Source organism: Motacilla alba, chromosome 8 (genome assembly GCF_015832195.1).
Source record: "Motacilla alba alba isolate MOTALB_02 chromosome 8, Motacilla_alba_V1.0_pri, whole genome shotgun sequence".
NCBI lineage: Eukaryota > Metazoa > Chordata > Aves > Passeriformes > Motacillidae > Motacilla > Motacilla alba.
Window position 1 is genome coordinate 10,729,400 of NC_052023.1, and position 22,329 is coordinate 10,751,728.

The 22,329-nt window shown below is 41.4% G+C and overlaps 1 protein-coding gene across 19 annotated transcripts in view; it reads right to left on the reverse strand.

Moving 5' to 3' along the window:
* Positions 1-22,329, reverse strand: part of PTPRF (protein tyrosine phosphatase receptor type F) — a 376,703-nt gene that overhangs the window by 232,856 nt on the left and 121,518 nt on the right. For 18 of the 19 annotated variants that reach the window (XM_038143940.1, XM_038143941.1, XM_038143936.1 and 15 more), the window contains exon 3: positions 12,623-12,784. In XM_038143940.1, coding sequence (XP_037999868.1) covers positions 12,623-12,707 — 85 coding nt within the window. In that variant the 5' untranslated portion in view covers positions 12,708-12,784. Of the gene's footprint in view, positions 1-8,507; positions 8,669-12,622; positions 12,785-22,329 lie in introns of those variants that run through there. The other variant, XM_038143934.1, reaches the window with a different exon arrangement.

The following is a 22,329-nucleotide window of genomic DNA, read 5'->3' on the forward strand; positions in this document are numbered from 1 at the left end:
ATTACCATACTCTATTATTCATAACAGGCAACAGACTTCATTCTTCATCTTGTGAAAAATAATTGCAGTTTGAAGTCAAAGTCTGATGGCAAAGAAACACCCAACATAATGCTAGAGTTTCCAGAATTCAGGAACTCATGTAATGGCCTGCATTTTGATTTAAATCAATTCATTAAAAAGACAAATCTCTTCTGATCTGTACTTCTTCAGCAAGAAGTACATGGCTCTTTTATGAAACCCAGGAAAGGAAAAGTCTAGCTGGGTAAATAGCTTTTTCTTATCCACAACAAACATGCAATAAATTAACCGTCATCTTTTAACAAGAAGCATGAGATACTCCCATCTCATACAGCCCTGGGACCTCACTCAGACAGAAATTCATGAGTTGATATATAGCTATTCAGAGCAAGAATGACTACTGGAAGGAGAAGGTAAAAAACCTTACCCATCTTCCCTTCCACTACCATTAACAATAAAAGCGTTCTATACAAATACACTTTTTAATACATTTTCCTTTTCATACACATAAATAAACATTTAAACATGTTTGAATCAGAAGGTCTTGCAAGACCTACAGCACCCTTTGCAATTGCTTCTCAAAGCATCTTGTGCTGCCAGAAGCTGTTTCAATCCTCCTCCCCCAAAAGAGCTGCTGGTCAGTGCTGCTCTAGACAGCAAAGCAGCATTGTTTGCCTAGAGTGGTCCACATGCAGACCCTCCAACCTGCTCTGCTGCTCTGGGTGCTTATATGGGCTGGCACAACCACACTGCCTTTCTTAGGAATATCTGACAGTGCAGAACAGCACAGATGTTTGGTGCTGTCAGAGAGAAGGGCTCTTGCACACCACAGCAGCAACCCCCAGGTACACAGCAGAGCCCTGCCTTGGCAAGCAAAGCCCTGCAACCATCAAAGCTCAGATACCAACCTCTGAACAGATGTATAGCATGGTAAAGTCTCCAGGCAGAGACCTACCTACAGATAAATACATAACATGATTGGAGAGAAAAAAACAAACACAGAAATACCTTCTACAATTCACAGAGCAGAGTTAACTGCATGGCTTCAGAAGATGATCCACACACTGGAACTGGCAGCTGTCCTTTAGTCATGCACAGACATGGGCAAAAAGATAGGAAATCTACAAGGGTTCATGAGAAAACTAGTGGATGTTTCCAAGTCTTATATTCTCCCCTGTTTTTGCCCACCAGCACATTTAAAGCAGAGCTACAAAGTCAGAGAAGGGCACTGGAGAGGACTAAGGGCCTGAAGAACATTGTCACACAAAGCTACAGAGTCAGAGGAAATACAGTGACTGTCACTTGGGAGGAGGATAAAAAAGACAGGATAAAGATGTAAGAGTTATTAGCTGACCTAAAGAAGACAGCACCTTTCCTGGTTCATAAATGAAGACAAAGAAACATTCATTTTAAAAAATCACACTGCCTATTCAGAACACATCTGAGGGAACACTTTCTGTTTGCACACGAAATTCCAGAAATACCTCCAGAAACTCAATTCCAACAATCCTGCATGTCTGTGACTGTTGCTTAGTGCCTGACCTGAACTTCCCAGCTGTAATTCAAGCACATTATTTCTTCTCCTAGCAGTGGATGGGAAGGACTGGCTTTCCCCCAGTTAATCCTTCTATTCTAGCAGTGGGATGCTCAAAATGAGATGTTCCACTGGAAGCCTTACCCATGTGAGCAGAGCAGAGCAGAAAGACTATCAAATGTGTCTTCAGGATGGTACTCCTCATTTCTACCTGTCACTGTGATGTCTGTCCCCCTCAAAAAAGCACTGCTTTCTTGACTCCTCTATGGCTTATCCATTAGCACTGCAAGACCTTTTCTGTACACCAGCTGTCTAGGCAGTTGTCTCTCATTCTGTATTTATGTAGCTGATTACTCCTATTTTCAAACATCTATCCATATTTTTCCTTATTGACATGTATCCTCTCAGACAGTTTTGCCAATTTGTAAAGATCATTTTGAATTCTAATAGTGTCCTCCAACATGCTTGCCTCTCTTCCCAGCTTGTTGTTGCCTGCAAATTTAATAAGCATGTTCTCTATTCTATCAGAGAGATCATTACTGCAAATGCTGAATGCTACCAAACTGCCAAATACCCACCCTATGAGCAGATGTTTCACAGGAAAAAGTCTCATGAGGGAGCACTGAAAGCTTTACTAAAGATAAATGACATCTACTGCTTCTCCATTCACAAAGCCTGTTAGCCTGTCATTAAAGGAAATTAGATGGATCTGACCTTGACAAACATACACTGGATATTATTCCTTTGCCCATGTGGGTAAAACAATATTTAGAGTTGTTGCAATTAATAAAGCTCTACAGAAGGAGGAATACAAGTCCAGTTTCTGAGAACAGCTTCTAATTTTACTTAGGAAATGGGAACTAATGTGGGTGGGGAGAAAAGGCAGGAGTATGAGATTACCTTTATTGTACCTCCTTAAAACATCTAGCATTTTTTGGACATCATTGGAGGCTTATGCTGGGATAATTCTGGTATGAATAGACTTAAGTGTGACACCATCCAGCAATTATTGTAACACTAAATAATTCTGCAATTTAACATAAATTTGGAAAACACCACATGGTATACTGCATGTAACTCTTTATATGTTAAGTGGGATTTCTTAAATTCCACAATATTACACAGGAAGCTCTTCTCACACAGAACACTACAGATTACAGACAATACCAGAATTTTTGAGCTAAATGTGCCTCCGAAAAAAACCTTTATCTGCAACAGAAGGCTGAGTGTCTAATGGAAAAGACATTGAGCACTGCATAGATGCTGACTGAACAATATAGGGATTTTGTCCTAATGTGTTAAAAAAAAAACCCAAATCATACTCTACTCTTAAAATAGGGCACACAACTCTACAGACAGTGATGTATTTTAGCATTTGAGGGGAAAAAAAACAACAAAACTTTGGCAGTTAAATATGTTAAATGTTCCATGCATTTACTAAGACAGAATAAAGGTCTGACAGGCATTGCCAATAAAGACAAGACCAAGCCCCTGTGGCCTGCAGTACAACCATGCAGCAACTTCAACAAAAAACGCTCCCTATTTCCACAACCGCCTCAAGAAACGGACAAATGCACTAGAAGAGGAACTTCATGGTGTTAGTGTGAATTAATTCTCTCTGCCCACATTCCAGGCTGGGTGCTGAAGAACCTGCAGGACACCTCTCCTGTGCACCTCTGGCTCTTGGGAAAGCTGAGATCACAGCAGCTCTGGCTACATGCACAGAATGAATACACAGGCAATTTAGTTACACACGAGCTCACACAGCCTTCTTTACATAGTGATCCAGCGTGAAATTCCCTTTATATTATTCAGGAGCCTGCTTTTCTATGGGTCACTCCTTCCACAAATCAGGTTCCGTTCTCTCTGGACACTACTACAGATGTGCTGTGGTGGTCAAATGTTTCCAAAGACATTTTAGACTAGAGATCTATAAATATCACCACAGTCAGCTTTAAAGGTTCAAAAGTATTTTTCCACTCTCTTTGTTTTTAAGAGCATTCAAAGACAACTTTCACAGAAAGAACCAAAAACAAATGTCCAACTTATAAAATACAGTCCCTCAGCTTGAACTTTGCCTGAAGACCAAGCAGGGCACATTTCAGCCATGAAACAAACTCATAAAAAGCTGAAAAGAACAGGTTATAACGAAGGAACTTCATGTTAACCCCTGATAAACTGTGTGTAATGGAGCATAAAAAAGGATATTAGAAGTTATATACAGCAAGTATAAATGACAAGTCAACAACCAGGACCATTACCTGTTACATCAAACAAGAGTAAAGGGAGCCTTTCTAGGTTTTGGACTACCCTCATCATTCTCCTGAGAGCCATACTAAACTCTGTACTCAGCAAGCCAAGACTCAGAACACTGTGTCAGGAACAGGTATCCCACTCCTTTAAACAGGAATATGAAAGTATTTGCTTATGAAAGAAGTTGGCTTCTTTAAAGGTTTTCCTGTGTTCTGGAAAAACTGAAAGCTTCTGTTTGATCCTAAATAGGATTAAAATACATAGTCATCATCATCGGATATTTTAACCATTTTCAGCATGTAACAAGAATCTCACTACTCATCGTTCCATTCTTAAAACAAATCTTCCCTCTTGTAAATTAAACACTCTCTGAGTACAATACACTATAGCTGCCTCACTTTCAAAATGTCTTTTTCCCCCAAATGCAGGGATTGAAAGCCTTTCTGAAATCAGTGCACGGTGACTCTCACGTTTCCCTCAAAAGACAGAATTTCAGTTTCAAGTTTGAAAATCAAGGCAATGCCCTGTCTTAAGAACAACACCAAAGTGAGAGCTCTGCAACACACTGTCTCCCACTCACACAAGTCCCCAACTTTTGAGAAGTGGATGAAAAGGAACAGCCCCACCTGCCAGGCACAGCTGTGCTAATGCTGAGGCTCAAAATGGTTATTAAAAGTGGAGTTTTTCAGGGGCAAAATCCCTACATGTGTAAAGCTGCTGAGTATTTCCTGGCCTCTTTAAAACCCCTTTTCAAAACAGCCTTACTTAACAGAAGTAATACAACAGCTGAAGTGAATTTGGCTAAAAATAAACACAAAGAAAACTCATAGGTGTTCAGCATCCTTAAAACAAAGAGTGGAGGCTCAACAGTTACTCCCTTCTCCCTGTACGACAATTAACTGCCAAGGGCTTATATCACTCACCTTTGAGGTGAGCCCACCAAGTTAGCACATGTAGAGAGAGTTTGTAAAAACACTTCAAACAATTTGCAAGAAAAGCAGCAAAAGCAAGCAAAAATTCTGAGTGATTGCTTTTAAATCTGCATTATTTACCACTGCCAACAGTGAACTGATGACGGTCCTTTCCATGAGACCCCAGTTACTTCCAGAGAATCCCCTATCAGCTCAAGTAGAATAACCTCATGTAGAAAAGACAAACCAACTCCAAATCTCTTCCTGACATGATGACTTTATTGAAAGTACCAACTCAGAACAGTCACCCTTGGTGCAATGAATGTCTGTTGGAAAACTGTGGCATTTCCATTTATTTTAAGGTTTGACCAGGTACTACCTATACATCTCAATCCAACCTTACAAAATACAAATTTCCTGGGAAAGATTTCATGGCAATTCTATTATTAGTTATTGGGAGGGGGAAACAATGAATAATATAAACAATGAAGGGCCATCTGAAAAGCACAGCAGGTCTGCAAAGTCATTCCAGCCTGTATTACACTAAATGAACTTTACTCTGTAATTATTTCTTTTTCATACTACGTCAATGCCCCTTATTGTGAAGGCTTAATGTTATGATGCAAGAGAAAAAGACAAAACTAACACACATTCAAAGCTCTAGCGTTGCAGGATACAATTCATATACAAATGTAAAGCCATCCTCCACTATAAAAAGTGCTTTGATTTAATTCAGTGATCATATGTCAGTAAAGTGTGCAAGGCAAAAGACGTTTCCATGAGTTAAAAGTTTCAGTAAGCACCCTACAGTGTTTTCACACCAACAAAATAAATGAGATTTGTCTCTGGCACAGACAAAGCACTGATTCTCACAAGGGACTAAACAGAGCATTCAATTAAGAGTACACCACTGCTTTTCAGCTCCTGATACATAAAGATAGACAACCTACCAGAGAAAAAGCACCCATGAACAGATGCTTTTTTTCCCCACTCCTTTTTAAACCATGTTCAACATCAAAAAAGATTGACTAACATTTTGAGCAAACAAATTTCATACTCTTGGTTGTTCAGAAAAATGAGCTTGATCATCTTACATCACAGTATCATTCTGAAGCACCAGTATAATGAAGAGATAATCAAAGAAACAAAAAAAGCATTCCTATTACCACATCATTGCTTTTTATAACTACTCAGCTAAAACACTGAAAGCTCCAGCAGATCTTATACTTTTTCCTTTTCTGACATCAACAGTAGTAATAGCCAGGAGCATCACGACAAACCATATCATTTTATTGGTTTTCTGGCACTCCTTTCCATCTGCAAAGGATGTTACCATCACTACTAAAGGGTATTTTAAATATCTCCTTAAAATACACATAGCAGCCTCTGCAAATAGCCACAACTGATTAACATCTGTGAATGAATGCAACTAACTTGCAATTAGATTTGGAAAGTAAAGGGTAAGCTTTACCAAGGTTGGTAGTCAGCTACAAATAGAAAGGGAAAATTACCTTTAAAGAATTACTCAGACGACTGAATGAGCTGGGATCCAGCAAAATGCATTTTAATGTACCTAGGGGCAGATATTCATGAGCAAAAAGCCAAATCCCACTAATGAAATAGAAGTCTGCATCCTGGGAATCAGAGGTCCAGAAAGGAATTCAGAGGTCACAGTGGAGGACCACATTCCCAGCTGAATGCTGTGAGTAAAAAAGATAAAGTGCCATTGTACTGTTGGAAAATGCAGCCACTTGTCTTGGTCCTGGTCCCTTGACTTTAAAAACATATTGAAAAGTCTAGAGGATTAGTGAAGAACAATAAAAATTTTATCTGGTCAGAAAAAAACAAGTCCATTCTTCTACAACAAAAAGTACAAACTTTCAGGTTCTCTAATTCTTCCACTTCAAGTTGCTTCTCCAGGAAATTGCATTAAACAGCAGGAGTCTCCAGTCTCACTGACAGATGTTCTAATATCCAGTGTCTAAACCCTAAAAATGCATAAAGGTAGTTTGAAATAAATACACATTTGGAGAAATAATGATTACTTGCCATTTTTACAGATCATATAGGAGATAGGTAAATTCTCTATCATTTAGTTTTCAAATCATGATTTGACAGCCTCCCAAAAGCTACGTGCTAGCTCATCTACAGCTGTAAAAGGAGACACAGAAATTACTACTGGAATTATACAGCCTGTGCTACACAGGTCAGAGCAAAAGACTACTCTGATCTGATTTTTGGCCTTAAAATCTATGAATCTACACTGAAGATAAAATTGTAAGCAGGTAGCTCTATTGGTTTTCTGTATCACCAAGCCAATAAGCACACGCTCTCTCAAAGAACAAGTATTAAATATATCATCCCCTCAACATTTGTCACTGTGCTGGATAATTTACACAGATACTTAATCACAGGAAGTCCCTTGTGAAGGCAGGAGAGGAACTCTGGCTGCACAGCTGAGTCCAAATGGTGCAAATGGCATTTGGGGATGCTCAGCCCTGCACAGCAGCAGTGAGGGGCTTAAACAACGAGCCATGGAGTAGAGGCAACAGTCAGAGCCTACACCTTGGTCTCCACACAAAGCACTGCCCCCCAGATGTCCCTGCAGACTGACCACATGCTCAGAGCTGCCTGAGTGCAAAACCCAGAGTAAGCCTGGCTGCAGTTGCTACAGCACCTCTCTGGGTTCAGGAGCCACCACTCACCGAGGGCTCCAAGAAGACAACAGGAAGAGATGACTATATATTTATTCTGCTTTTACACCCTCCATAAGTCTTCATACTGACCACTATGGGATGAGGGATTTGGGGCTAAGCAGACCTTTGACCTGTCAGCTGACATTGACTGATGAAGGCTGGTGGCTTTAACAATACATAAAAAAGACAAATCATCATGCTGTGATTTGTTGTGGGTAGCAACCCAAACAAATTCACACTCTCTGCAAGTGCTGGACCTAAAAGGGCTATAAATGCAGAAAAAGATCCTTTGTCTACCCTGTACATGATGTTTGTCCTCACAGCATCCCTTCTACCTTGATGTCTGCAACATTTAGCTACAAGCAGGCAGCATTTAGGTATTCTACACACAAGTGTAGAATCCATTCCTACCTAAATATATGTATATATTTGATGAGTAAGGACACAAAAAATAAACACTGCACAATAACTGTGGTTAATATTTCAATCCATTCCTTAATGACACCACCTCAATGCCTCAGGTAGAGGGGTTTTCCTAAACAGTATTTTCCATGTTCTTTCTGCTGATGGAATATGTCAAGCTAGTCAAGCTAGAATTGCAGAAAATTAGTATTTACCTGTGCTGCAATACCTGGATCCAATCGCATCAATTACACATAATCACTAGATGCGATGTTTGGGGACAGGCATGCAAACAGGAAACCTGGAAACAGAAACTGATGCAAGGTGGCAGTGGAGAAGCCTGATGTCCAGCTTTTGGAATGGGATCCTGCTGCCCAGCTCTGGAAAGCGGCCATTTTCCAGGCTTGCACAACAGCAAGTCTATCTCACAGTGTGGCCTGGAGCAGCTGTATTTGGGGTTGAGCTGTTGTTGAGGCATCATTCAGGTTATGAAGCAAAAGCAGCAGAGTTGAATCAGGGAGTCAAAACAAGCCAAGCTGGTCTTGGGAGCACCAAACAGTAAGGGCAGACAGCAGAGTTAGGGGACAAGGACAAACCAGTGCCTTAACACATGTTCCCTCCAGTGCTCTTCCACCCAAAACTCCAGACAGCACTTCAGGTACAGCGCGAAATCCCTGGCAAAACAGAGCTCACCTGAAGCTAGAAAGACCATCTTTCTATTCTTAGATTCTGGGACATCACCAAAGCTAGAAAAGCCATCTTAGTACTCTTTCTTTTCCCAACCTTCACAAGCATCAGCTGCTTATCTTTTCATATTCAACATGTCTCCTCAATTCAATTAGCATCCAAGAAACACTGATTGGAAAAGAAAAGAAACCCTCAAAAAAACACCCTCCGAAAAAAAAAAAAACCAAACAAACCCCACCAAAACAAAAAAAAAAAAAACACCACATACAAAAAAACCCAAATCCAAAACAACAACAAAAAAACCTACCAAAAAATACAAAACACCCAAAAAAAAAAAAAAAAAACAAAACACCCACATACAAGATGCACATCTTTTGGATATAAATTAACTGTTCATTTCAGGGGCAGGGAAGCCTTGAGACACTTCAGACTTGGGGTCCCTTCTGGCCAGGGGTGGTGGGAGCCCAAGCTCTGCCTTGACCACACCAGCTCACTGAGGCACATTCATCTACCCCCTCAAATGAAAGCCAAGTTTGCTCTACCTCTAGAAATCAAAAGGTGCAAATTGTTTGTTTACCAGGTATCAATTCACAGGTAGTTGGCCTAATTCTGCCTTAGTTCTTTCCTTCTACAAGGTCACTTTTGAAGTGGTTTTATTCCTTAAGCCCTTTGAAATTCTCTGCAACACAAACCAAAATATACTGCGGTTAGAAAAGGCCTAGGATGGGTCACCTAGTCTCTTCCTTTGGCTAATGGAAGCTGTTCCCAGGACTTCAAAAACAAAGCCTAATTTTTAAAAAACCAAGACAACAATGAAAGACATTGCTGATGATTTCTCATGAGAGTATTGATTTTCCCCCATTATCTCTGCATTTTGTTTTGAGAGGGGATTTTTGGGGTTTTTATTTTATTAGAATAAATGACACATTTTCAAAAGCTGAAAAAAAGCATCTTTTAAGTTGACAATTGCACTGAACATTAACTGAAATCTGCAAAGCCATTTTTCCCATGCACAATCAAAAGCTGACAGACAGGGAAGCACAGAGTGTATAAAAAAACCACACAGGCAAGCTGAGAGAGAATGGGTAAAACAGCCATCCTGAATCAGCTCAGAGCTGCTCTAATGGAATTAGGGTCACCCTGACAGAAACACAGACAGATCACAGAGAAAATTTAATAATTTCTTATTGCAGTCTGTAAAAGCTGGGGAGGATTTGAAATAGCTGTCTGCCAAATTAGCACTTCTGTATCCACCGTTTGTGCGCATGTGCCCCTTCCCACTCACCTTCTCCCAGCACCTCACCAGAGCAGCCAGGAAAGCACCACTCCCCTCCTGCTGCCAGGGAGGCACCCAGAGAGCCCCTCTTTTTCTGACACTGCCACTCAGTTTAACCTTTGGATGCCACTTCAACTCCTCATCACTGACATACTTCACAGCTCCCGTGACCTCGATTCCAGGGGAGGCACCGGCACAGCGCAGTGCTAATTCCGCCAGGCAAGACACACTAAATCTGCTTTATCTCAGGCGTTAACATCCCGCTTTCTGCCAGCTGCCTTAATTGTCAGGGAGCTACAGCAGCGACACTGAGACGTGTTACAACAACAGCAGGTGGGGAAGGTAGGGAAGACCCAGTCGTGGGTGCTCCCTGAGCAGCCAGCCACGAGCCATGCTGCTGCCAGGGATGCAGCACAGCCCATCTCCAGCCATCCTTTTCCTGCTCCTATAAAAGGCAATTTGGAGACTGACTCCAGAAAATCCAGGGATAACCCTGCTCTCACCATCCTGTTGCTTTTAGTAAGGGAAATGCAAGAGTGCTTTGCGGCTACAGAGCCTGCCCAACCCTCCACTGACTCCAAGCAGCACTGCAATGGGGAAAAGGAAGAATCACAGTGACTTCTTGGGAACAGCCATAACCAGAGTAATAAATAAATGCCCTTTTGCTGAAGCCAACAGGATGCTATGGGGACTAAAAAACAGAGGAGTGTGCACATGGAGTGCTCCTTTCATAGCATCCTTCTCTAGCTTCTTCTAGAAGCTCCAGTGTCCATATATTGTCATATCTTCCCCTTGCCCTTTACTACTGTCCTGAATCTCCAATGCCAGATTCACTACTGCATCACTTGTCTGCATCACTGATGGGCAGGTGCCATAAAATGCAGGCTTTGGGGTTGACATTTTACCCCTGCAGAGGCACAGAGCAGGGGTAAAATGCAGACAAGGTACTTTCCCACAAATCCCAGCCTCTGAGGTCAGTGGCAAGATTTAGTGGCTAAGATGATAGAAAAACTCCAAGTTCCTAAAATACACGGAGTTGCTAAAAACCACTTTCCATCCTAGGAAACCCTTGATTAATCCATGGTGGCTGTGGTAGTTAAAAGGTCAGTGCCCTCCAGAGCTGCCTTCCAGATTAGGAAAAAGCAATTCAGAGTGAGTCTGCACCAGAGAAAAAGACATACATACAGATAAACTTGCTGCTCAACACAGAAATGCTCCACATCTGAGACACCACACAGAAAACAGAGCCAATTTTGTCAAATTTAAGCATGCAGAATTATTCCACAAAATTAGCAAACCACATCTACCACAAGTTATCCTCAGGCCAAGAACTGTCCTGGGACATATCAAGCTCCACCAGTTTCTGCACATCTGTGATCTGAGCGACACGTCTCTTCTTTGCAGGAGTCAGTATGAAGATAATACATTTCAGGGAATTTTTATACACCTCAGAACACTAAACAAGCACTCCTCTATGCCAGATTCCAAAATGGGCTACAATGTGCAGACATAAAGTGATCTGAATAAGCACCTTTCAACAGCACCAGCAGACAGCAAAGTAAGCTGAGGAAGGAGACAGCTCACACTCATACAGACCCATATTAATGTGCTGTGTGTACAAGCCATCCCTAATGACAACAAAATAACTGAATTTGTATGTTTCTTCACATCCCTTCTTCACTCTTCTCTCCAGCTTCTCTAAATTTAGGTCTTCCTCTCAGGCAAGGACATTTAGGAACCCCCAGTCTGTTTCCTACATTCAGCCAGGCTCCTACCAACATGACTCATGATCTCCTTCAACTTTTACAAAATTACATCTAATTATAAGCCTGGTGACTAAAGTTGCAGTAAGAAAGAGATGACTGCTGGCACCTCAGGAGGGGCATCATGGTCACTTCGTTTCCAACTCAAGCATCCCAGGAGCCCTGGGTACTTTCAGAGGCAAGAAGTATTCACAGCTGCCAGATTCCATGGCGAATGTGCAGACATTTGGACACTGGAAATCTGGGTACAGGTGAAAAAAAAACAAAAAGGGGAGGGAGTCTGCACAAGTTCTTGGGGATTGCTTAACAAATACACACCCCAAGATTATGCCAAAGAAGCATCAATGTTTCCTGCTCTCTGCATAACCCATTCCATAAAACATTCCTACTACAAGGTGTTTTTAGTAGGCTATCATTAGCCATATTTTTGTCCTCTTGTCTGTCCACAGTAGCATTTTGTGCACATATTTCCCCTTGGCTGGATGGGGCTAATTAAAGCCAGTCACAACAACTCTGTGAGACTACCAGGACAACAGCAAGGACACAACAGCTAAAAGTATGACCACAAGGAAACACTGTACTCCAATTCTGCCAAAATATAGGTGTAGGAGAGTTATACCAGAAGGTAAGAACTCGCACCCTCTTCCCCAACAGCTTTCTCCAACAGCAACTGCCTGCTGACTCAGGAGAGATGTCTCAGTGCTACACAAATTACGAGAGCTGGCAAAAGAACAAGGAAAAAGTAACAGGGATTACTGTGACCCCAATACTTCTTTCTTCCTCCGCCCCCAATTTTCTTTACTCATCTGTGCGTGTTAGAAATCAAACTGTCAGGTTTTGATCTCGCAGCTTCTACAGAAATTCTTTCTGCACTTGAATAAATTTTGTCAGTCTTTTTAGTTCTACTTGTGCCCCTTCACACACACCCTCTGTTTATCTGCAATGCGCACACTGGGAAATAGAAGACTGGGGGGGAAGTTATCTCTTAACCCCCAGTTTCCAATACAAACAAAGAAGGTTTAATATTTCTGGAAACAAATTTTGCAAGGCATTCAAGCTTTCCAAAACCAAATGTTACTTACTGTCCGCTCCTGCTAAAGGCAGCATCAAGCAGCAGAGGATGGCTGCTGGCACAGTGAGTACTGGGATGCAGAAGATAGGCACCATATTCCAAAATAGAGCAAGTCCTCTTCAGTCTGAGGCAAGTGGTCAGTACATCCAGTGTTACAGACACAGACTTACTCCTGCAAACCAAAAAAAGGAAGAAAAGGAAAATTATTATGACACACAGATTAACTGCCAGTATACCAAACTGCATTGCAAAGTCATCATTACAGATACTTTTAAAAAGAAATTTACCTATCTTCCCTGCATGAGCAGTAGAGCACCACGCACGCCTCCAAATTCAATAAGCTGATTTCAAGGGTCAGCAGGCATAAATGCACCTGTCTCCAAGTTTACATTCATGCACAGTCTGGTTTATGGCCCATTAATGCATCCTTTAGTTGCTGTTGTTCACAACAAATAGTTCTGAAGCTGCACATTACATTCAAAAAATAGTCTTAAGCTCTTGTAACTCTCCTTCCACATCCCCTAGACAGACATGGTTGACTGCATGTGTAGGGAGGGTTTGCAATCAAATTGCACGTGAAGCATAGCTTGGACCATCCAGATAGGCTGGTGTACACCAGGCAAGTCTCAGTGGGTTCCAGCAGAAGAAACAGAAGATGAATTGGATCAGCTGTCAGCTCACAGGGTGAGAGTCACATCAGAATGTTACTAAGGAAAGTGTTTATAAAGAGAAGCTTTACCCAAAAGCAAACACCTCAGCTTTAAACTCCCCAAAATAGAGGCAATGACTACCTAAAAGGATTCATGATTGGATATTCCCTCTCCAAAACAAAGCAAATGATCTTGCAAATTGCCTTAACTTGAGCATCTGCTTGAATATTGAAATACAGAAAATTTTTTGAAAACCAACCAAAAAAAGGCAAGTATTTCAAAAGAAGACAATTTCTGTGTATCTGCCTGCTTTATCTTGTAATGCGAATATACTCATTGCACCTCCACCTCAAAGTCTAGGGTCTGCCTATTAAAACAGACTTTAAAGGAGCTGGCAAGCACCATGCCCTCAGCAACCACACTCAGCACTGACAGAGGCTCATACTTTCAGTGCCAGGCATCTCAATGCAAGCCCAAGAGTTATTTGAAAGTAGATGTGATTCTCCACTAAGCTGCAGGAGTTACCAAACTTACCAACAAAACAGCATTATTAATGACAAAATCTCATGCTGGCAGATGCCAGCCTGAGTGGACCCTGTGAGTACCCTCGAAGCAAAGTAGCTGCAACTGCGCACACTCACACTGTTCATGGCCCAACATGCCACTCTTACTTGTGTTGTCAGACATTTCAAAGACACCTTCAGGACTGCTCTAACAAAGATATTTCTGAATTTTGCTAGGTTTGGAAGCGTATTGTTTTTTGGAAACCGCTGAGCTTTTGATGGAAGTATCACAAGTTACAAACACGTCTACTTCTGACAAAAGCACAGTGCTCAAAGAATGCCAGCAATGATCGTGCCTAGGGAAATCCACGAGAAATCTCAAGAGAATCTACCCTGGCAAATATTTACAGTGCATAGTACTAACAAACAGGAGATCATGATTCTTCTCCATTCTGTTACTGTATTTGCACAGTAAATCTTTTCCCATGTTATAATACCGCACAACACAGAGAAATCTTTATTTATGAAACATCTTCTCCAGCCAAGACATCTGAAAATACTTTACAAAATAACCTAGCTCTAACCTAGATGCAGAGAGAATACTGATCATCTCATCCTACTTTTATTGTCTCAATGAGAAGGCATAAATCTAACTAACATCAGCAGCAAAATTTTGAATACTGCAGAAGAGGCTCTTTGTACCAGCCTCACACTCACATTATCTTTGCTGCCCTCCAACTTCCCCCTCCTCACTCAACTCTCACCAAAGGATTACTACAAGCACCATTTACATGTCTTACACAGCCGAGACAGATACAGGTAGTTGTATCTTTACAGCTGCATAAGCTCTATTCCAATGATAGAATAGATCCGTTCCCGATCGGCTGGCGTAACGTTAGCCAGCTCCCCAGACAGGACCCACACAGGAATGCGAAGAAATGCCTGGATCAAGAGTGATGATTATGCTTCTAAATTCTGCATGTACAGGAGTAATTTGTGCTGCCTGAAAAAGGGAACCCACTGAAGCACTTTAAGCAGCATTGCATCTGGCTCAACAGCAGCCAGAATCCTAAGAGGCTACTCTTCCTGGGGAGGGGGTGGGAGACACCAAGGGTTGAAATTACTGTGTCAAAACTAATCATGTGTGTCAAGCTCTGTAAGATTAGGACAGAGAATGAGTTTTACAGGTGGTGCTGAAACATCTTAGGTATTTGTCAGACCACAGTGGGGGTGAGCAGCTTTCAGAGAGCTTTTCCTCTTTCATTCACTTCCATTAGCAACAAAAGTGTCTCATCTAATGGTGTATCTTGAGCACAGATTGCTCAGAGTCTTGTCAATAGTACCTCCACAGCCCTCATTCAGAAGTAACTCTCAGGAACACAAAAACCTCAGTTAAAGAATAGGTCTGTCTCTTGATTTCTCTCTTCTTTCAGTAAATGTGATCAAGCTTCTCTCCAGTTTCAACAGATTTTTAACTTTCCAGCCCATGAGATACATACAGCATGCACTATGCAGAACTGGTGAATTGTCAGATATCCTACCAGATGTTTCATAGACTTGATCTTTTTCAACTGTTTAGTGCTCTAAATAATTTACCATCTGGTAGGAAAGCCAGATTTTTCTTATGCCAGACTGCTGTCTGTCCCTCCACAGTTAACAGACCACCTTTGGCCTTTAACAGGATCAAAATTTGCCACTTCCTTTTTCCATGGTTGCTCTGCTTATGGAAAAGTTGTCTGCATTCAATAATTAAAGAGCTTTAAATTGGAATGTTTTAAAATTTTATAAATCTCAGTAGCTGTCATTCTCTTTCGCAAGTGAAAATATTAAAAAGCTTCTCCCAGTGGTTCAGCTTTCCCAACAAGACAACCCAGTACTCAAAGCAAGAGTGTCAGCTGAAGTTCAGTTAACCCTTACAAGGGCCAGTGTTACCCTGACAGTGTTAAACAGCAATCCTGAACCATTGCTAAAGGCTTCCTTTCCTGAGGCAGAAGGTAGTCTAGCATGGAAAGCAGCTAAAAACCAGAAAATATTGGTAGATTTTTGGCAACAAGCTAAACAAATACAAAGTCAGTATTGCTTTGGCAAAACCAAGTACAACACCAACTGACCAAATAATGCTCCTACAACTCTTCATGTGTCTTGTCCCCAGCAAACTCATGCCTCTTCAGGCTGCTCTCTCTTGTTTCTGGACTGATCTCCTGTGCACCAGATGATCTCAGTCCCTTCATTCGAAGGCCTCCTTTAATCTCACTGCTTTGGCCAGCATCTCACAACTAATATTGCATTTGGGAGCCCAGACGCTGTACAAGAAGGTTTTTCAAAAACACACGTACATTCTCATTTCTTCTTCTGCATCTGGTCCTGGCAGTATTATAAACTCTAGACTACATAACCCAAAATTAGCTGAGGCTAAGCACTCCAGATGGCTTTGTAAAAACAGCTTTGAGTTTAGCAAGCTAAACTCCTGCCTCTGCTCCAAACTCAGTGTTAGAGCTACCGAGAGCTAGTTTGGCAGAAAACTAGAAAGCAGGAAAGCACAACAAAAAACTAGCAATCTTCATTTAAATATATCAGTTTTTTGCTGCAGGGCAGGTGGATGGAAAAGAGGCGGTCTTGAGGACATTTTCTGAAACCTACATGGTTTGATTCTTTCAGACAGGCAGAAAAGGCTGGACTCATTTAAAACAGAGCCAAGAATACCAACAGCTCATATGGTACTAAGAAATTCTGGCAATGAGTACGTCTCACAGGAGACTGCAATGAGATTAGGAAAAGCAGTCAACTTTAAAGAGTCAAGAGGAATTTCAAACCAGCACTGAATAGCTTATGTCCTCTATGAACTCTTCTGTAAGATAAACTGAACTGAAACAAGTGGGTCACCAGCCAAGACTGGCACAGTGAAGAACAGCATCCCCAAAGCAAGCTTGCCCATTCAAAACCAGGGACAAAAACACTGCACTAAAATCGCTTTTTAGGTTAAGCTACTTTGCAACCCAAAGAATCTAAGAAGTCAGCACAAAAAAGTTCCCTCCAGGAACCCCTGTACATCCATGGAACTGCCAGGTTTCGTTGTGTGTTTGAGTACTGACACTGCCTTTGTTGTGAAACATGGTTAAGAGACTCTGGAGAAACCTACAGGGTGGGAAGGTGAGCCCAGTCCATAAGCAATGTCCTTATCTGACCTGGAGATGTAACAGTGTCTTTTCAAAAAGGAACCTGAAACAATTCTGTTTGTTTTTAAAGGTGGAAATTTCCTGAGCATTCTCAAGGTGAGCCCAAGCATGCAGGTCAGAAAATACCAACTGGGCACATCCAGACAATGGTAAAGACAGGGCTGAAATTATATCAGCTTCTCCCAGTGCTACTACATGTGCAACAGAATCAAATTTTCCTTCTGCAGTCCTACTCTCTTTATTTTACACAAGTATCTGAAAGGGAGCCAGTGCTCCAGAGGGACCCAATCAACACAATACCACCTGATCAGCTCTGGGGGGTCACATCAGCGACGGCGATCGTGCATCACGCAGGGCAATAAGGCAGCTCTTTATTCTGTTAAAAGTGAGAACAATAACTGGCTACAGCTCAGCTGCTTCGCTCTGTACATAATGCCTCATCTGTGCTCAGGAGGAGGAACAGGAAAACCATGACACACCACATAACTCAAGGCCATCATATCGCACACATTAAAAGTTGTGGAAGCAGTTACACACAAGCTAATGACTTTTCAATGTTTCACTTCACTACATTAGTATTCCTTTAGCATAGATTTCTTTGTGCTTTTCTGCAAGAAATATAATATAAAGAGACTTGGGGAGTACAGCAATATGGCCAAAAAAGACAAAATGAGTCTCATTTCACTCTGAACTCCCACATGCAGGGAATGTATTAGAGAGATTCAGTGGGGAGATATATGAAGATGGCAACGATGGCAACACTAGAATAGATTTAGGGAGGAATTTCCTAGGAGCTTGCAATACAATAAAAAGGCCAAGAGCTAAAGAAACTGTCACATGAGCAAAGGTACCACCTCTGGGACCCAGGAGTGAGCACACCCAGAGCATCAGACTGGTGATCTCAGTAACAAGACTCTCAAACCATCTAGAGAGAAGGAACGAACGAAGCAATTTAAGAACCAGGAAGGATAAAAATCTCTGTCAAATCACAAGCACTAGACAGACTGCTAAGGATTTGATAGCTATCTGTAAGTACAAGAAGGATACAGAACACCAAGAAAGGAGTGGAGGAGTATAATTAGTCATGGGCATGCAACCATGAGAATGAGACAAAGCAACGGAAGTGTATGCAGATTCTTCTCAGTAAACAGTCAAAAAAAAAAAAAAGGAGAAACACAACACCCCTCCCCAGAAGTATTTTTCCCAGAAGGAAAATGTTTCATCACCTGCTTGGAAAGAAAATAAAAATGAGGTAGGAAAAACAAAAAGAAAACCCAAAATACCCCATAATCTGGGGGTGGGGTGGGAGAACAAACCAACAAACTAATACAAGCTGATTGGTATGGAGCAATATATGTAACAGCAAGAACAACTCAGAAGTACTTTAAAAAGTTCCCCTTATTTTGATAAAGCACAAAAAAGTGGGAAGTGTTTAAGCACAAGCTGGCCCAGCTACAGGTCACTGTGATCCTGAACAGGCAATCCCAACTTGACCCAAGGAGAGGAGCAGAGTCACTTTCAAGCAGAATACAAGCATAACTTGAATATTCCTGTCAGCTTTATTGGCTACATTTGGTTCTGAAGACATTAATTTCTGAAGGTATCATTGCCTGCAGACAATACTAGATAAGAAAGAGGAATTTTTCCACTGGAACAAGGATTATGAAGGGCCCCGTTAAATAACTATGGAGATAAGTTAAAACATCCACTTAAAATACAGATCAGCCTTGAGCCTCACAAGCCCAGCTATCACTCACAGTGAGCACTAAGCACAGATTGCTGTAGATCACCCTACCCAAGTGTAAAGGCTCCTAATGCCTGCTGTAAAGTATCCTTAAAAGAAGTAAACTATTGCATATCAGCCTTTCAACAGAAGTCTCTAACATTTACAGAATAGGCCCAGCGCCACATCCAGATGCGTGAATTACAGATCCAGGGCAATAGAAAGTCCCACAAAAAAAATAAAACTAAATTCACCTATTCCTAAACTATCAGCAAATTCCACTAATGCAAAGAAACGTTGGTCAGACATTTCCACAAAGCAAGAATTTCTGTGCTTTTTCAACAAATTATTGTACAAGTGACAATATATTCCTAATAAAAATGACTGTGCTATAACAGGCTTGACTGAATTCAGCACAATAGAAAACAGTGCAAGGACTAAATTAGTCACTAAGTCCCCTCCTCTAAACCCAATTCCAGGGCATTAAGTTCTGCACAGACAGGGTGCAGACAGGTGGTTTTAAACTAAGGCGAGGGAGACCGGAGCAACACAGTCCTTCTGGGCTTGCTGCTTACAACACACCACAGCTGAGTGCCACTGACTGTACAGCTGTGGTCCTGTTATTCCTGCATCTGGCTCCAGCAGTGCCAAACACACTGGTTCTGCATCTCTCAGACTGACAGAACATGCAAGGCAGAGCAAACCTAAGTTCCACTAAACACCAGAACTAATTTGAACCAAAATGGCAAAAATGTAAATGATTGACCAGATGACAGATAATCTGCCCTTTCATCCCTTCAAGGATTTGCATGACATCTAATGGCTTGAAGACAAACTAAATCCTAAATCAATTCTAATTCAAAATTTAATCAGTTTCCTTTTTTAAAGAATGCTTTTACTCTATCCACATATCTACTCAGCCTCCTTAGAGGCCTCAATGTCAAAATTTTTGAGACCTCCCAAAATCTGAACAAGCCCTTTCTCTGGCTTGGAGATTTTGAACAACTTCTAGAGATTTTCTTTTGCAGAGTCCATCAAAGTTGGACCCTCTGAGAACATGATCTTCAGGTATTGTGTTATTTTTACAGTAATTTTTGTTTCAACCAGAGTAGAAGATACATAAAGAACTTTTTTCTGGGGGGGGGGGGGGGGGGGGGGAACAGTTGTTCCTTTTAACAAAAAATACCTTACGTTTGCAGGAGGTTCAGTTATGTTTTATGTAACAGCATACTGCTGGGGTCTGGTCACTTAATGCCTTTCAGATTAACAGCTTATTGTAAATCTGCTTTTGCCAAGACCTCAATTTTTGGAATTTGCTTAGCTTTTATATTTAAAAATACGGGACACAATACTAGTAGCAAGTCTTTTACAATATTTTCAGTGGTTAAAAACTGATGCAAAGTAATAATTTCCGTCTTTGGCAGAACACTCCTCTTCCTTAACTGCCTTCCTTAACCTTCCATCATCCACCAAGACAATGGCACTGATTTGCCTAAATAATTTATCTTCTATATATAGTCAGCCGTTATTCAAAGCCCACCTTGGATCTTTCAATTTTCCTTTTATACTCATTTTACTTTATACACTGTACTACTGATAAATGGGAGTTGGGTTTCCAAATTTTCATCTCAAACAGCTTCTCAAGCCTGCCACCTACCTAGAGCGAATTACTCCCAGCTAAGTGCTTGCTAATTCAACTGCTTTTCCCAGTTTGCTTTCTTATGTTCCCCTACTGATTTAAAACCACAGCAAGGAACTGATGCACTTCCCTCCCCCTTCCCCCCCCTTGCACCCTCCCTCTTTCTTTTCTACTCTTTTTCCCATTATAATACTAGGGACGCTTTCACTAACTTATTCACTTTCTTGTAAGTTAGCCTTTCTAAAGTTTACCATCATTCTCAACATTTTCATCTTCTTCACCCCTCTGAGCTCAATGATGTATTCATGCCCTATATTCACCACTGTCATGGCCACTCATGAAGACATATGTGAGGAGCCCACAAACTCCTTCAACCTTGCTGATGCTGCAGCATCTTGACGAAGCCAGGAGTGATTAAACAATCCTAAGCAACTCCTTGTGTCTGCTGCTATTTTAAGCCAGGCTCTGGAAAGAACACACACGCTGGTGACAAACCCCCCACCCACTGTCTCGCAGCCGCTGTCACACGCGGCAATCGAGTAAAAAAAGGACTTACTGCTTTGATCCTGCTCACAGAGACAATAATCCTTTTCCACAGGTCCACCAAGCACTCACAAAGTGCCAAGCTGTCAAATTCATCTTGGCTGCCATCCTTTCTAGACATGGGCACCACCAGCTGAGGAGCAGCAGGGCTCCACCAGAAGGGATTCCCACCTGTCCCAGCCACCCCTGTCAGCCAGCACCAACCCATGCAGGAGAAGGCAGCAGCAGCCTGCCACAGGGATGGCTTCTTCCTAATGCCATCATATAGCAGATAACTTACGCCCTACTGGAGGGTTTATGTATCCAATTAAACTTCCTGTAATTCTCATCTTGTGAAACTATGAACATTTGCAATGCTAGATTTTGGAATTATTCTCTCCCAAAGGGCTTTGAAGTTAATTATATCATAGTTGTTATTACTGTCTCAACCATAGATACTGCTTGAACCCCATTATTGTGTGTGTTACTGAGGGCTAAAATAAGAATAGCTGCTGTTTCGGTGTGCTCTGGAGCTAGCCCTTCCTGCAAACTGCTTCCATAACCTTTGCCCAAACATTATGTATGCTCAGTTTATATGCAGGTAGTTAACAGAGCCCAGTAGGGTAAATGGACTTTCTGCATTTATTAAACTGAATTCTCTCCATGCAGAACACCCCCAGCATCCTGCAGTTTGCTGGCTCTGGAGGCATTTTGGCATTTGGAAGACAGCACCCAGAAATTCCCTCCACAACTAATAAGCAAGAACTATGAAAGCACAAGTTTCATGCAATTGCCTTCTGTATGAAAAATGAAAACTGTTTCTGTAACCTCTAAAGAAACCTAGATGCAATCAAGCTTATTGTAATAAGATGCTAAATTTATGATTATTCCTTTTTATTTTTTCCTTCTAGTAAGGCCCCCTAGCTTTGCTTTGCCAAAAGAAAACAGTCTCTGAGGTGGCATTTACAACACAGCACCTAAGCCATATTAAAGAGATGTAAATAAAAAAAGCCCTGGGTGTAATATAATGCTTACTGAAGATGAAGAAACTACGGGTCTGCATATTGTCAAATTCCTGATTTAATGGCAGCAAGTCAATCTTAACTCTTAGTACAAGAATTTCTATTCCTAAGTTTTTTATTCCAAACTACTTCAGTAGCTCCTCAGGCTAAAAATTAAACTCAGGTTTTTTGCATCGCGTTCTGTATAGTAAGACACACAAAATATATACACATCAGATTTTTTCTCACTCAGATCTGAGGCTGTGTTTTCAAAACTCTTTGATGGAAGAAAATCAATTAATGTATTTTACAAGTCTTCTTTGTTTGCCAAATCAAAGCAGTAGTTTCCTAGTTACTTCCTGTCCAGAGGGATTGAGATAACAACTGCATCAAGGCTGCAGCAAATCCAACACTTTCTGGACAGACCAGCCATCTTCCATATTTCATGCCACAAAGCAAATGCCAGGACTCTTCAAACAGGCCAAAATCTGCTTCCACACTCA